The 17430-nt window shown below is 36.7% G+C and overlaps 1 protein-coding gene and 1 non-coding gene across 11 annotated transcripts in view; one reads left to right on the top strand and one right to left on the bottom strand.

Annotated features, from left to right (window-relative positions):
• ITPR2 (inositol 1,4,5-trisphosphate receptor type 2) overlaps positions 1–17430 on the top strand; it is a 424574-nt gene that overhangs the window by 206855 nt on the left and 200289 nt on the right. For all 10 annotated transcript variants that reach the window (XM_036459157.2, XM_045587857.1, XM_045587855.1 and 7 more), the window contains 2 exons: positions 4282–4410; positions 5580–5700. In XM_036459157.2, coding sequence (XP_036315050.1) covers positions 4282–4410; positions 5580–5700 — 250 coding nt within the window. The remainder of the gene's footprint in view (positions 1–4281; positions 4411–5579; positions 5701–17430) is intronic.
• LOC118730953 lies at positions 15834–15937 on the bottom strand. The gene has a single exon (XR_004991680.1). It is a non-coding gene; the product is annotated as a U6 spliceosomal RNA (small nuclear RNA).

The following is a 17430-nucleotide window of genomic DNA, read 5'->3' as shown; positions in this document are numbered from 1 at the left end:
AATAGTCAACTGTTAAGATTTTTAAAAAATACAAAGGAAAATAAGATCCAGTTTTCAGCTATGAGTTATAAGAATAAAAAGATAGTATTAAATCTTGTTTCACATACCTTGCTGACAAAAGTGTAGACTTAAGCTGTCTTTCTGGAAAGTATTTTGATGTACATTTAAAAAAGCCTCTATACCCTTTTAATGTGTCAAGTAATTTATCTTCCAAGGATCTGTCTTCAGGGAATAATTAGAAATAATATGAAGAATTTATGATCAAAGGAGTACAACATACTCTTATGATAATATACAAATAGAAATATTTAATTTTAGAGAAATGGCTTTAAAAATTATGTTATATCTATAAGATGATATAAAGTCACTTTGAAGATTTTTAACGAGAAGTGCTAATAATAATTGCATGATAAATATAAAAAAGAGAATACAAAACTGATTATCTAGATTGATTTTAATCGTAGAAATATATATGGTAGAGCAGAAAGATTAGAAGAAAAGATTCCATGACGTTAATCACGATTTGATCTGGATTTTAGGTTTGTGGATAATTTTGTATTTCTGAGTATTGTGTGAGGGTTCCTACCATAAATATATATTGAGGATGGAGGTAGAGGCAGAGTAGCTATCTTAACTTCTTTCTCTTTCACTCTGATCTCCAAGCAGAGCCTGGAAGCAAGAGCTAGTTTGTGGGAATGAGGAATCATACAGTGTTTTCACACATAGGTTGTTGATAGCCTAGTACATGTATTATTGCCCACAAGTTGTATAAAACTGTTTACATATCCTCCTCTGCTGATTCCTTTTTTTTTGGTGAAACATTCCCAAAAAATCTGAATCTGAAAGTAAAGGATTTTGCTCAGGGGGGAAAAAAGAATTCACACAAAAGACCAACAAAAAGGAAAAACTAAGGGGAAAAAAAGATTTGTATTTTTGTTGTTGTTGTTATGTATACCTCAATTCATCCCAAAAATGAATTAAAGTGTGATTGTGCATTAAAATGATCGATAAAGCTTGCCCTTTAAACTAAGTATTTAGAGCCCTGGCTGGGAGGCTCAGTTGGTAGAGTCTGGTCCCATACACCAAAAGGTTGTGGGTTTGATTCCTTTTCAGGGCACATATTTAAGTTGTGTGTTGGTTCCCTCCCTGGTCAGGGTGCATATGGGAAGCAACTGATTGATGTTTGTCTTTCACATAGATGTTTCTCTTTCTCTCCCTTCCTGTCTCTCTCTAAAAAACAAATAAAAAACCTAACATATCCTCAAGGGAGGATTTAATTAAAAAGAAAATAAGTATTGAGAAAATGACACTACATGGAAAATATATGTGTGCAAACAGGTTGAAACTTTATTTATTTATTTATTTATTTATAATATATTTTATTGATTTTACACAGAGAGGAATTGAGAGGGACAGAGAGTCAGAAACGTCGATGAGAGAGAAACATCAACCACTTGCCTCCTGCACACCCCCCACTGGGGATGTGCCCGCAACCAAGGTACATGCCCTTGACCGGAATCGAACCCAGGACCTTTCAGTCCGTAGGCCAACTCTCTATCCACTGAGCCAAACCGGTCCCGGCCAGGTTGAAACTTTAAAAATATAGGTATTACACATGAAAAGTTAACGAATATGATGTGATTTTATTATTGACAAGTCAATAAAAATAAATATCAGGAGAAAGAAGTATAGTTATTTATTAGGTTCTTTTTTACTGAAAATGTTTTGAAGATTTAATTTTAAAAGTGTCTTCCTACATATCTTGCCTATCTACAGTATTACAGCAAGGCTGAAGAGGTGAAAATGTTGTTTATATGGACAGAAAAAAAATACCCTTTTTAAAAATTCCTCACCCAGAGATAATGTTTTATTGATTTGAGAGAGAGAGAGAGAGAGAGAGAGAGAGAGAGAGAGAGAGAGAGAGAGAGAGAGAAACATCTGTGTGAGAGATAAACATCTACTACTGGGGATCAAACCTGAAACCTAAGTATGTGCTCTGACCAGGAATCGAACTCATAACCTTTTGGTATATGGGACAATGCTCCAACCAACTGAGCCACTCGGCTAGGGCCAGAAAAAATATCTTGAAAAACAATTTGAATTCTTTATCCAAATTAATTGAGGAATAGAGTCTACACAGTTTTGTAAACCCAGACTTTAAAAAAATATATTTTTTACGTTTCACTTAATTTATATTTCTGATGATAATATATTCAAATTATATATACTTTTTAAATTATACTTTATATTATTGAGAAGATATGTTCAAATTATGTGCACTTTAAAATTATAATAGAACATAAATAAATAAAAAACTTGATTATAGCTATATAATTAGTGGTTGCACTGAAATGGAGACAAAAATAAATTTGTTGTTATAAATATATACTAATTTACAAATTATGTGTCTTGTTTTATTACCCCAAATTTTGCCAGCTCATCAACAGAATATCCATGTCTGCAAAGTAATAATTAAATTCATTTGTCTGACATTTTGGCTACGTTAAAATTTTTTTTAAACGTAGACTTTTCATTACCTGGGATTTTGAGGGAAGCCTTTAGCTAGAGATAAATTGCTGCTATTAATCCACTGACTAAAGCAAATCTTGCTGCCTCTTTAGCAAGTGTGCGTTTGCAGGCACTGCAGTGCTATACTCTTCTAGCTTCAGAGAACCCCCCCCCCCCCAACTGTGTGAAATGTCACTGGGTGCGGAGAAAGGTTATTTGGGCTGCGGATGGTAGCATTGGTCTGGTACCTATTCTGCTTTAATATATTTTTATCTTACTGATCAGAAATTTTCACTATAAAAGCCAGTGCTGGAAAGATACTAAATGCAATAAATCCTGTTTCATATCCATTATGGGAAAATTGATTTTATATTATTCTGGAGCCACATTAAATTTTAGTCCTTGCTTAGATGTTCCACAAATATAACCTAACCCAAAGTTAACCTAAAACAAAATAATAGTCCTTTCTTGTTCTTCCATTTTTAAAATTAATTGACTTATTCATTTCACAACATTTATTGAATGTCTTGTGTATGCCACGTACTATGTTATATGCTGGAACGATAATGAAATGATTATATAATTTGACACAATTTACTTTCTTTAATTGCTCTGTTTCTTATAATAGCTTCTAATACGGCTCCATCAGATAGATGTCATTTGATAGATGAAGAAGAAATGAATTGCCCCCATGGGAAGTAACTTAAAAGCAAAACAAATCCTCTGCTCTTTCTTTTATTTCCATTTAGTAATTACTGTTATTTTCAAACCAAAGCATTGAGACACATGGTTGGAGAAGGGAATATTTCTCTTTTGTGAATTTATTTGTGTAAAAGGTTTTAAAGCAATATCATATTAAATTGCATTTACTTATTCTTTTTATTAATCACCTTATTGAAATATCTGGAACATATGGCCACCATAATATTTACCTGCCATATTAAGTGAATACTTAAACTTTCTCACTCTGTTTTTTTCAAACTTCATACTCACCCACCTCTTTATTCTTCTTTTTATCTTCTTGTCCTTTCATCACCCATCTTTGTTTTTCATTTGCTTTTAATCATGTATCTTTGCTTTTGCAAATTTGTCTACCCTGACATACTTGGGAATGTACAGTTTAGCAAAATTACAAATTTCTGCCACATTAAATCACATACTATAAAGTTCAAAGTCTATGTTCTCTGATTTATCCTCATCTCTGGCATTGTCTCTTCCCGCTTTGCCTATTCTGAGAAGTTGGCCCACAGATGCACCCAGGTAAACCTGTGGATGAAAAAGCCGAAATTATCGGAAAGGATTTTATCCTCTTTTAGCTTTCTATTTCCCTTTCCAGATACTTTCCTCATTGAGGCTTGGTACATCTGTACCATTAAGCCCCCATTAATCACACTCACCACTTTCTTATCCTTATGACTGTTTCCTCTTTGGCTCCTTCAGATTGACTGGAAAGGTGTTTTTCAGAAAATCTAAGCTTGGGCATGGAGGGCGAAGGTTGTGTCCAACAGTAGGGAGATACGGTTCAGGAAGAAGGGCTGCGAGAGGGGAAGGTGCCTGTGAATGGATTCCGGTTCTAGGATGAGATGGTAACCAAACTTAAAGGAGGAACTACTACAGATTTTAGGCAGAGGCATTTCTGTTCAAAGCAACTTTCCAAAGCAGAAGAAATGTTATAAACCATCACTTCAGGCCATTTTTAGAAGGTCCCAGGACTGAGTTATAATTCAAAGATGTGATAGAATGTATTGAGCTGTTCTATTTTTATCCCCCCAGGTTTGCAACACAACCACAGACAGGAAACACGCAGACACCTCCCTGGAGAAGTGTGTGACAGAGTCTATCATGAGCATCGTGAGCGGCTTCTTCAATTCTCCTTTCTCAGACAACAGCACCAGCCTCCAGGTAGCTTAACCCATCACGTGCAAAGCATTCCTACACACAGATTTTATTTGCCTTACTCAAGTAGGAGAAACTTTAACCTGATAAGGAAGTCTTCCCTACAGTTCTGAGGATGACACTTCTCATGTTAATTACTGTTACTCTCCTTTGTGAGTTTACCGAACTTTATTTTAGATAGAGAAGTCCCATCTTCAAGTTAAACTGTTCTTGCTCCCCCTCTAAGCATAATGGGAACTTTCATATTGTATGATTGATGACTGTCAAAATAAATGACACAATTATTTAAATGGATAGGCATTTTTACTCAGTTCCATGTTAGTAATTTGTCCTGAAAGAATTAGCAGTGTTTTATATAGCATAATTTTTATTCAAGTATTTATAGACTTCAAAGTTGCCATCCACCACAAACAGGGGGGTGGGGGAGCGCGGAGCTAAATAAATCCACTGTATCTGTAGTATTTATTAAAAATAATGTTTTAAAAGAAATATTTATGGTTGGGAAAATGAACATGCAGTAAGATTTAAAAAGGCCACAGAATTGCATTATACTGTCATCCATGTTTTCATGCATACATATATGGAAAAACACAGTACAGTAATTATCTTCAAAATTTGGATACTGATTACCCCTACGTAGTAGAATAATTGGTAATTTTCATGTCAGTGGTTTCCAAAAATTTTACAATAACTGTATATTGATCTTATAAAAATATAATTTCAATTATACTTTCTTTTGGAAAAACTTTTCAACTGTTTGATTGAACCATTTCAAAATTGTTGTCTCCTCTTCTTACCCATCATATGGAAACCAAAATGTATAGTCAAACAAATACATTCAGAACACCTTCTCTCTATTTATACTGATAAATAAACCAGAGATTATAAAAATGTACTTAAGTTCATGTCACTGTCTTCAAGAAATGCCATATTTTTCTGATTAAGAATATAGTTCAAATGCAAATAATTGACTTCCTATAGTGTCTCTGGCTCATGCTTCTCATGAAATAGGTATGTAATAAATAATTTTGAATTAATATGCATTTAATAGTTCTGAAATGAAAAACATTGTATTATGTTTCATTTTGATGAGCGACTTTGATAATGGATAAATACTGTATCAGGGTGTGTTAGTGGTTTAGTGGCCTATTTGCCTTTCTTCTTTCTGTCTTCAGACACACCAGCCAGTTTTTATTCAGCTGCTGCAATCTGCCTTCAGAATTTACAATTGCACCTGGCCAAACCCAGCCCAGAAGGCCTCTGTGGAGTCCTGTATCAGAACTTTGGCAGAAGTGGGTAAGTCATAGCGTCGGATTTTACATTTTGTTGAAGAAATCAGGCTTTTGGCTAATAGGGAATATTAAGCAGCTTTTCAGTTTATAATTTAGTAAGAAAAACAGGTATAATTTCTGAAAGCTAGCCAAAACCGGTTTAGCTCAATGGATAGAGCATCAGCTTGGGGACTGAAGGGACCCGGGTTCGATTCCGGTTAAGGGCATATACCTTGGTTGTGGGCACATCCCCAGTAGGGGATGTGCAAGAGGCAGCTGATCAATGACTCTCATTGATGTTTCTAACTATCTCTCTCCCTTCCTCTCTGTACAAACTCAATAAAAAAAATAAAAAATAATTTCTGAAAGCTTAGCAGTAACGATTAGCAAATGATTCTGAATATTGTGTAATTTTGGAGAGGATAATATAATTATGTTTCTTTTAGAAAACTATCTTAAAATTTAATTATTTTATTGTTTAATTGTTCTGTTTGTAAACTTAAACTTAATATTACATATAGCACTTTTAAGCCAGTGAAATTTTATAAGAATGAGTTTTGTTTAATTATCTCAGATTTCAGCCGAAACCAGTTTGGATCAATGGATAGAGCGTCGGCTTGGGGACTGAAAGGTCCCGGGTTCGATTCCTGTCAAGGGCATGTACTTGGTTGCGGGCATAGCCCCAGTAGGGGGTGTGCAAGAGGCAGCTGATTGATGACTCTCATTGATGTTTCTAACTCTCTATCTCTCTCCCTTCCTCTCTGTACAAAATCAATGAAATATATTTTTAAAAAAATTATCTCAGATTTCATTCTGGAATTGTCTTGTCTATTAAGTAGCCAGTCTTCTTAATACCTTCAACTGATGGTAGGCTTTATTGAGGATTTTTAGTTTTCTAATTTTGTTTGACATCTATCAGTATTTATTGAGAGTACAAATGGCAAAAATGAGTAAATTCTAGAAAGAATTTCTCATAGATTTCTCTCTCTTCTTTTTAAAAAAAATGTATTTTATTAATTTTTTACAGAGAGAAAGAGAGAGGGATAGAGAGTTTGAAACATCAATGAGAGATAAACATCGATCAGCTGCCTCCTGCAAACCCCCAACTGGGAATGTGCCTGCAACCAAGGTACATGCCCTTGACTGGAATCGAACCTGGGACCTCTCAGTCCGCAGGCCAATGCTCTATCCACTGAGGCAAACCGGTTTCGGCTCATCTTTTCTTTTGTTGACATTAACTAGGGCCACCTTATAGATGGTAGAAGAAAGGAGGGAAATCAGGGGAGCTTCCATTCTCTCCTCAGGCTGGTTCTGCAGGCATTGGGGAGGAAGGGCAGCTTACAGTGTGTGTCATTACTGCTGACATTTTTTGAGCATTTACCATGTGCAATGCTAAGCATTTTACATTCATTATCTCACTTAATTCTTAAATAGGGTTATTGAGTATTTACATTTCTTAGTTGCAGAAACAATATTTTAGATGAGGCAACTTGGCTAAGGTTATAGTATGTGCTCAGTAAATATTGGATACTGAATGAATGATTTAACTAATTACTGACTTTTTAAACATTTTTTAGTCTTTTCCCCATACCTAAGTGATTTTTATATTGACAAAATTTAATGACTGCTCAATTTTAATTAAAATAAGTTAAAAAGTAGTTAAAGCCCAAGAGGACAATTGAAAATTATTAACACTAAGAGACTAATACAAGGCTTGATCAATTTTTTTTGTATACTAAAAAGAAACAGAATACATTGTAAAGAAGATATCAGTCACAATATCCCTTAAGCATTTAAGTAAAATGTTAAATGCTTAAGGGATAACTTCACAAGAAGCATGAGAGAATTATGATAATACCATTTTGAGGGACACAAAGGATTTGAGGGCTGTAAATAAAATATTAAAGTTGCTTATCTCTGAGTAGGGGAGTTATAGATGAATCCAGTCCTATTGTTCATGCTTTTACACAACTTCTGAGCTTTTAATAGTATACATTCAAGTTATAATAAAACATAACTAAGAGCATTTTTATTTGGATCAAATCAGCTGGGAAATTGACTAACCAGTAAAAAGACAAAATCCAAAGGAAAAGCAAAGAAATCTGATATGTTTTTCATAGGCACACATTATCTCAGCTGCCAAGTATATGTCTATATTTTACATTTTAAAGAAGTCTCTTCTCCCCCCTTTCCCTTTCTCCCTCAATGTCTCCTCTTCCTTATTTTCCTCCTCTTCTTCCCCCCTCAGTATTTAGCAAATGCAATGGGGAAAACACCAGTTGGCCCAGCACAGAGCATAGACAGCATGCTGTTCATAACATTTAGAAGCTGAGACACAAAGAACTTTGAGGCACAAGTGAGAATCCATGTTTTGCTTTCATCTCAGTTCGGACCTCAGTGGTATTCCTTGTGTAGTCAAAGCATAGCAGGATAGCAGAGCTTCGGGGGTTTAAAATAGTCACCGACACTGTGTTAGTCTAAAGATAGCTTTTATTTCTAAGCTACAAGATTTCATTCTCTACCATTTCCTCTACTGGCCAGAAACCTTATGATGTAATGGGAAATCCTAGTTACTTTTCATATGCAATGAGAAGCATATGTGATGGGAAGCATGAATTTAAAAAAAAATCTCTAAATCAATGATCAAGAGAGATTTAAAAGAGTGATGTTTTTGTGTAAACCCTCAGTTTCATCTTTGTGAGAGGCATGCTTTCCTCCTCTGTGTTTCTAGGTTCGATCTGAGTAGTTATCAAAGCTCTGGGAATTCTGTACCTACTGGTCCTCTGCATCTGTACCTCTCCTTCCTCCCTCTCTATAAAGGCCTTTTTTTTTTTTTTAACCCATTATTACTTCCTTCTTGGACCTGTGTTGGAATTCACTGTTCTGTACTTCCCTCTTTCCTCAGTTAAATCTGCTACCAGAGTAACCTTCTTCAAGTGAAATTCTATCTATTGCAACAACAGAGACCTCAGCCGTCAGTGGCGTTCCTTAGCCTAACAAAGTAGACAGATTCCTCATTGCAACATTCGTGGCTTCCACAACACAATCACACCTTCTTCCCTTTTGACCTCACTGCTCACTGGTTCTCACACCCCTGCTATGTGACAGCACAGTGAGCCATCATGTCCCATGCATTGCTCACACCATAACCTTTTCCCCCTAGTGTCTATCATTGCCATCTCTCAGTGCCTTTTTCATTCCTCAAATTCACCATAAAAACCATTCCTGACCCCCAATTGACCACTGATATTTTCTTATGGTCTTCACTTTATTCTAACTTATATCACCATCAATCTGCATCTTAACTGCTCTACTTGATTTTGAGAGACAATAATTATGAAGTATCTATCAAAATGAAATTAATGAAAAGCTATTGTCTAGAATGAAGAAGTTGAAAAGCAAATTCTGCTTTGTGATGGTTAGGTTTACCTTTTTATTTATTGGTGAATGCTGATCATGGGAAAACATATAATTGAAATGAAAGGCATTTAGAAGTGAACATTCATGGTAGTAAAGGGATCTAAACCCATCTTACTTGAGTAGTGATTAAAAACACTTTAAATATTAAACAAAAGCTATCTGAAGGAAACATAATAATTATTTCCCAACACTTGAAGGTTAGAATGAACTTCTTTTGCAGCTTCCTAACACTAAGTTTTTAACTAATATATGACAGCTGTAAGAGGCATATTTTATACCACTGTAAAGAATAACTATTTTACAATTATTTTTCTTTTAAAAACCTTAAGGTTCACATTTGATTCTTCCCTTTTGCTCACTTCCATTAAACACAACAGCAGGTTCTCTGGGTTCCACTTGCAAAGTACGTATTTTTTTCTTTGTCTTGTGAGACACCCTTGTTCAGATCCACCATTATCTGACATGAACTGCAAAATTGTCTCTTTACTCAACTCCCTTCCTCCATTCCTGTCTTGCTACAGTCCATTTCCTAAATAACATCAAGATCTCAAATTGCATATCAGGTTATATCACTCACCTGCTTGAAAGTTGCCATTGCACTTAAGAGACATATTTCTTACCATGGCTTAGAAAGTCCTTCATCATCTGAGCTTCATCTACTTTTCCTGGTTTCTTACCCTCTTCCCAAATTCTACAAGGTTAGATAACTCACCGAAGGTCACATGAACAGGTGAGGACAGAGCCTTCTAGACAGACATGCTAGCAGACATCTGTGACACTCTACTATCACAAATCAGTTTATACAACATTATCCATGTTAAACCTTGAAGATACATACTATGGATAAATATGAATGCCCTTGGTCAGTCCTTGTTACTCAGTTTACTCATTTATATAAAACACAACAGTATGTGCTAAAAGTACTTTGAGAAAAAGCATCCAAGAATGACTTTCATATTATTGCATTTAAAAAAGAATTCTGTTCCATATGTTTCATAATCTTCAAATGATTTGGGAGGATTAATATTGGGTACTTTGTTGGCAACAAAGTGTTTTTTCCAAATGGAAATTCTGTAAAATATCTTTTACAAATGGTTTGAATAATCGACACTAATCTTCAAGCCAATTGTTCTCCCACCCCCAGTTTAAACATGTATAAAATATTAACCCTTTGAGAAAAGAAATTTAGTCTCTGTTAAAACAAACATATTTATTTTTATACATCTAGGATAGGGGTGTCGAACTCAATCAGAGAAGGGGCCAAAATCTAAAATCCAGCCTAAATCGCGGGTCGAATGGTTTACTGAACAGTCATAAACTGTCATTGTGATGGAAACGCAGCGGAGTGCAGTGATGACAGAGCGGTGCGGGCCACATTGCAAGGCCTGGCGGGACTGATTTGGCCCGCGGGCCTTGTGTTTGACACATGTGATCTAGGATGTTATAGTTGACTAGTGGCTCCATGCACAAATGAAGATTTGTGCAAAGATGGGCCTTCGTTCCCCTGGCTGCTGGCACCACCTTCGCTCTGGCCAGAGCAGCCTTTCTGCCTTCCCATGCTGCTCAGAGGCCAGGAACAGCTGGGGTGGTGCATAATGCCTGTATCTTCGCCATGGTGATGCCGTAAGTGTCCCTCCCCCAGCCATTAGGCGCCTGTGAATGCAAATTAACCCACCAGCTTTGTTGGGTTAATTTGCATACTCACTCCTGATTGGCTGGTGGGAATCATGACGTTATGGTCAATTAGCATGTTAGGTAGATTGTAAAAAGAAGTAGACATAATACATTCCTGTAATTATGGTTTTTAAAAACTCCATTATTATTTTTTTAAAATTAAATCTGCATATATTACAAGATAGAATCAAAATCTTATAAAGTTTTTCATGTACTTAATTCAGCTGACTTATAATGATCCTTCATTATGTGAAATACCTTATTTTAGTTATTGGGGAAATTCAGCCTGTCAAACCATATTTCCTGCCCTCAATGAATTTCTAGCAAATCCAGGGTAAATATAATAAGTACAGAAACTACAAAGCAGTAAAACTAAGTATCTTATCTATTATATAGTTCTAGAGTCTGACTCAGTGCCTAGAGCACAGTAGCTACTCAGATATTTATTGCATGACTCAAATAAATGGATAATTGTAAATAAATGAATAAACATTCTACTCTTGTCATTGGCTGCATAATATCCTACTGTGTGCCTATATTTTAATTTATTTAAACCCATTGTTTTTTATATATGTTGTTTCTAGTCATTTTGCACATGAGGGAGAATAAGGTTATCTAGGAACAGAATTTCTGGGTATTTTAATTTTGACAGATATTATTTTCCATAGAGATTGTTCAATTTACATGCCACAAGCAACGTAGGAGAGTATCTTTCTCCTTAACAATGTGGTATGTTCTCTAATCTCCCAATTTTTGCCAACCTTATAAGTAGAAAATAGCATTACAGTTTTAAGTGTTTATCTTTTTATAAGTGAGGAAAGTAACCTTTCTCTATGATTAAGTCATTGTTATTTCCTTTTAACGAACTGTCACTTCTTAGGCTTTGTTTGCTTTTTCTAAAGGTTTTCTTTTTCTCAATAATTTGTTTAGCCCTTTATTAAGGAAATGAACTCTTTGCATATAAGTAACTATTTTTTTCTTAAATTTTCACTCTCCATATGGACATTTATTTATGTAGACAGAAATTCACTTTCTTTTAGGCTTTTCAGATTCTCTTTTATCTTCAGAATGTCCTTGATCAGTCTGATTTTTTATTTTATTTTAATTCCCACTGAGAATTTTCATGGTTGTAGGTTTTCTGTCTGTGTTTTTGATGTGGCTGTTTATAATGTTGAGCTATCTGGAATATATTTAGTTGTAAGGTATAGGGGCATAGCATCAACTTTATTTTTTCCAGATGACTAGTCAGGTGTGCCAATACTAGTTCTTGCATAACCCATAACATTATATTCTTTATTCAATTTGGGGATTAATTCAGTATAGTTTGAGTGCCAAACAGGAAAAATGCATTTCATATCTTTAATGTTCTTCATATTTAAACACACTAGTGCTTCAGTACAGATGTTTCCTGGATATTTTCACATGATACAGAATAGGTGCCACTCTCTGAGCACCCCGTTGGTCCTTTCTTTGCACCTGCTGTTCTTGAGGGCCCATACAATAGGGCTTGACAACCAACCACGTGTTCTAATTAATGCTTGCACTTTCTGCTGCCTTTCCCCTACCTGTCAGTTTATCTTTCTCAGCATTTTTTTTTTCCAGGGCACCTCTCACTGCAGTACGTGTGTTCTCAGGCATCTTGGCCTGGCAGATATCATCAGTAATTTTGTCTAATTAACATTTTTACATAATATGCAATATTTAATGAATAATAATTAGAAATCGATTTTGATTGCATCTTAAAATGATTGTGAAGACTTGTCATATCCAGAGAATTTTCACGGTTTATAAGCCTAATTAGTAGGTTAGCTTAATGATCAAAGTACCTGTGGATAAAGATAGCTCCTTTGAAGGCAGTAACTTTCTCTAGGCAAGGTTCTACAAAAGACAAATGCATATTAACCATCCATGCTCTCTCCCATTAGTTTTTTAAGGACTCCTTATACTTATTTTTCTGACCAAATATTCTTAGCAAGATGGTATCTCAGTTGTACTTAGCAGCATTTCTTTTCTTTTAAAAAATATTTTTTTTATTGATTTTTAGAGAGAGAGGAAGGGAGAGGAAGAGAAACATTGATGTGAGGCGGGACATTGGTCTATCAATCGACTTCCTCTTGCACACCCCCTGTCAGGAATGGAGCCTGCAACCTAGGCATGTGCCCTGACCAGGAATCAAACTAGGAACTTTTGGTGCCTGGGACAAGGCCCAACCCACTGAGCCACATAGACCAGGGCAGGAGCATTTCTTTTTTAAGCATTTTAAATGCTAATGTGACCACTAAAGCACACAGCTGGAGTTAATGCTACATACCAGAAGAGTGACTAGTTGTAGTAAATTCATTAGTTCCTTTTTATTAAGAAGAAGAGAAGACAGGGAATAACCATTATCCCATGAATACATCCTCGTTCACATTTCACTATACTATTCATAACCATTTTTCTAGCTGAATAAACATAAACTAAGTTTCAATCATTTTTTGGTTGCATTTGGAAAATATCGTTCCAGTTATCAATGTCCTTGTGAGATCATAAATGAATTATTTTCTTTTTCTAGTCACAACTTCTTTTCTGTTTTAATTTTAACACAAATTATATGAAAGCCAAATTTGCATTGTTAAATTTTGCTTTCAAATTCATATTTATAATATTTTGACAGTGCAGAGAATCTATTTCAGGCCATGCCTTTAAAGGTATTAATAGTTTTACATTTACTTGGACACTTTTTATTAGTATCTGACTTAACTTTAATTCCAGTTCTGTTTTCCCCAATGGAATAGTTAATTTCCTTTTATTCCCAAGAAATTGTGATTTAGCCTTTGGCTAGAATTTATCTGTAGTCAAGAGTAGATACTATATCTTATCCAGTTAACTTATATTGTGTAATTTGTGCTAAGATGGGTGACTAGAAAATACCAGTTAAAGTGGCACAGTTTTGAGAATAACAAACAAACAAAAAATTCCTTCAACGAATTTTGGAATATTGAAGTCTTCTCAGCCCGTGGTGCTGGCTATAGTGGGACAGTGGCAGACGCTGTCAAGGACATCTGGGAATATGGAAGGTGGGTGAGATGTTCCTGACCTCATTTGTGTGTGTGTGTGTGTGTGTGTGTGTGTGTGTGTGTGTGTGTGTGTGTGCGCGCGCGCGCGCGCGCGCGCGCGCACGCACGCATCCGCTGCTAAGAGCAACAGAGGTGTTGCCATTGGGCTTTATTCCCACTGTTGTCATTAAAAAATATTCATTGAGCACTTCTTTGCATAAGTTACATTCATGGCACAACACTTATTTGATGGTTGGTTGTATCGAATGTATCTGATTTCGAAAGGGGAGATAGGTCCCGACGCCCCTCCCCCATTTGTTTCAGTGGAAGTGGAAACTGGGTTATAATGTGTTTCGAACAATATTAAGGCTTAGGGTTTTTGTTGCTAAGAAAATAACAGATAAGCAGTATTGTCCTCTCACGTGTAAATGTTTAGAGCAAACCCAGCTGATGCGTGAAGCAGCCAGAAGAGTCTTGCCAAGATTTGCTCACTGTGCGGGATTAAGTATTTATAAAAATATGTGCAGCTTGGCAGTGTCTGTCCCTCAGATGGGACAGGAGTGCAGTTGCTCTGCTGTGAGTGACGGACGGAAACAGACACAATGTATGCTTTGGAAAAGGGAAATTTATGATGAATATTAGGAAAAGGCTCACTAGAGAAATCCAGGGAGTGGTGCGATTGATTGTTTAGGGTTCTCTTGGAGGTGTTATTATTTCCTTGAAACTTCAGCCGGAGCTGTTTTTTAAATTGGTAACTTTGTGTAGATAGCTAAAATTGTTTATTTTCAAAGAAGTTTTTAAATACCTTTCACTTCAGTACTGCCTACTGTTGTTGCTGTCCTTTCATTATATGAAACAAGCCAGATTTATTCATTCATTCTCACTCTCCCTCTGCCCCCATTCTTTCCTTCCTATTTCCATTCATTTTTATAAAGTCTTCTATTGACTATCATTATAACTTGAAATGATACCCTTGCATATCTATCTCTTGATTTAGCAGCTCTAAATAATATCTACATGATCCACATGAACAATGAGGGAATTAAATACTGCCTTCATTTTTCCCCTTATCTGCCTCACTCTGTGTTCTAACGACTGCTTACTAGATTGTAGGTTTTACATTGTTATAATTGTAACATTTGTATTCTACTCTAAAATATAATGACATATCTTATAGGTTGATAACATTAAAAAATACATTTTCAGAGCTCTATAATATGCTGATGGGTAAGTTGTTTTTTTTTTTTTAATAGTATAAACATTAGAGACAGAATATAGTGCTGTGATATGGAACCTTTTCTAAGGAAGAGAATTTCACAGTCAATAATGTCTAACAGGTCTTTCCTTTGTTTCTAGCTTTGTTCTCTGCTTCATATTCACACCCAGTTGCCACAATTTCTTGTATTCATGTCGAGTCGACATTTCCTTGGATTCCTTTCTTGTTTTGGGAGGGAGTAATTTTCATAGGGTTTCAGAGAAAAAGTTCTGAACCTTGCATATTCTGAAATATTTTTATTTGGGAATGACATTTGACTTTTTAAAAAAATATGTATTTTTATTGATTTCAGAGAGGAAAGGAAAGGGAGAGAGAAACATCAATGATGAGAGAGAATTGTTGATCCACTGCCTCCTGCATGCCCCACACAGGGGTCAAGCCTGCAACCTGGGCATGTGCCTGAACCGGAATCAAATGGTGACATCCTGGTTCATAGGTAGACACTCAACTGAGCCAAACCGGCCCAGCTGACTTTTTGTTCAGATGGGCATAAACTTTTAGTTTCAAAATCTCTGTCCATCTGGTCTTTAAATCCATTATTGTACTACTTCTAGCATTTAATATTTACTGATTGTGGGAAGTCTGGTGACAGTCTGATTTTCTATAGGAGTCCCGCCTCCCCCCCTCTGTTCCCCAGAAATTCTTGCAGTTTTCTCCTTGCTGTTGGCATTTATATCAGTTTGGTAGGGCTGTCATAACAAATTACATAACCAGATGGATTACAACAGAAATGTATTTATTTATTTATTAAAAAATATGGAACACTTCACGAATTTGCATGTCATCCTTGTGCAGGGGCCATGCTAATCTCTGTATCATTCCAGTTTTAGTATACGGGCTGCCGAAGCGAGCACTAACAGATATTTACTAAAACAACGCTCTTTCGAAAGACTCAAGGGATGAATCTGTTCCAGACTTCCTCTTAGTTTCTGGTGTTGATTGGCATTTCTTGGTTTGCAGCTGCGCACATCCAGTCTTTGCCTCAGTCTTCACATTGTGTTTCTCCCTGAGTGAAGTCAGGAGCTGTGGGGCTGCTGAGATGCTGAGGCTCTCATCTGTCAGTGCCCCCTGTCCATTCAGCACCACTGCAGACAGTGACTGGCTCAGCCGCTGAGAGGTGCTCCTGACCAAGGAGGGGCTGGAGACAAACTTGGGGATGAGGGGCTGTGGTGGGAGGGCAGCTCCCGGTGCAGAGAAGACAGAAATTGAAGGTTGATTTCTCTACCAGCAGTCTCATGTACTCGTAGATGACAGGGCTGACCCAGAGTTCGGGTTGAGGGACTGTGTAAATGATATGCAGGATTAGTGTGTGTGTGTGTGTGTGTGTGTGTGTGTGTGTGTGTGGAGTCGGCTCATCTTTTGCTGGAGCTGTCTCTTCTCTTTCCCCCATTCTGCATTGTATTGAGGAAGATCTCTGAAGTTCCTTCAAACTCTATTCCACTTCTCTGTCAGGTCCTAACACCTGAATTTGGCATTTTCTCCAGGTAGGTATCCCGCTTTCTGGAGAGAACATTTCTACATTTCCTAACTTGATCCTCTGAGTAGATCCTGCTGCTGCCAGCTCCTCTGTTTATGCTAGTCTGAGAGAGGAGGGTCTTAATTCCCCAGCTATTCAGATGTTCTTACTGAGTGGGTTCGCCCAATGACTGCCCCAGACCCTGTACCACTCTTAGTGTTGGTTGACTGTGCACCTAGGGAGGCCTGTTCTAACTTGAATCTCTTGTAAAACAGTTTCACCTCTTTCTTCTCTGAGGGACTAATCCCATCCTCACTCCTCAGAAATGGCTCCACGTTTCTGTTTTCCTCATGGCAAGCCTTCTCATTTTTTAATGTTGTTGTATAAGTCTGATAAAATGTGACTTTCAGTTGATTTGGGGAAGAAGGACATATACTGTGTGCCATTTTCTTTTTTCTTTTTAACATATTTTATTAATTTTTTACAGAGAGGAAGGGAGAGAGATAGAAAGCTAGAAACGTCAATGAGAGAGAAACATCGACCAGCTGCCTCTTGCATACCCCCTACCGGGGATGTGCTCGCAACTAATGGACATGCCCCTGACTGGAATCGAACCTGGGACCTTTCAGTCCGCAGACCGAGGCTCTACCACTGAGCCAAACCGGTTTCGGCCTGTGTGCCATTTTCCAATGCAGGTTTCATACATCTTCCATTAAAACTTTTTTTTTTTTTTTTTTTTTTTTTTTTTGCCAAAACCGGTTTGGCTCAGTGGTAGAGTGTCGGTCTGTGGACTGAAAGGTCCCAGGTTCGATTCCGGTCAAGGGCATGTATATTGGTTGCAGGCACATCCCTGGTAGGGGGTGTGTAAAAGGCAGCTGGTCGATGTTTCTC

Source organism: Pipistrellus kuhlii, unplaced genomic scaffold, assembly GCF_014108245.1.
Source record: "Pipistrellus kuhlii isolate mPipKuh1 unplaced genomic scaffold, mPipKuh1.p scaffold_m20_p_3, whole genome shotgun sequence".
NCBI lineage: Eukaryota > Metazoa > Chordata > Mammalia > Chiroptera > Vespertilionidae > Pipistrellus > Pipistrellus kuhlii.
The sequence above is the reverse complement of the archived record's forward strand: the minus strand, read 5'-3'. Positions and strand labels throughout refer to the sequence as shown.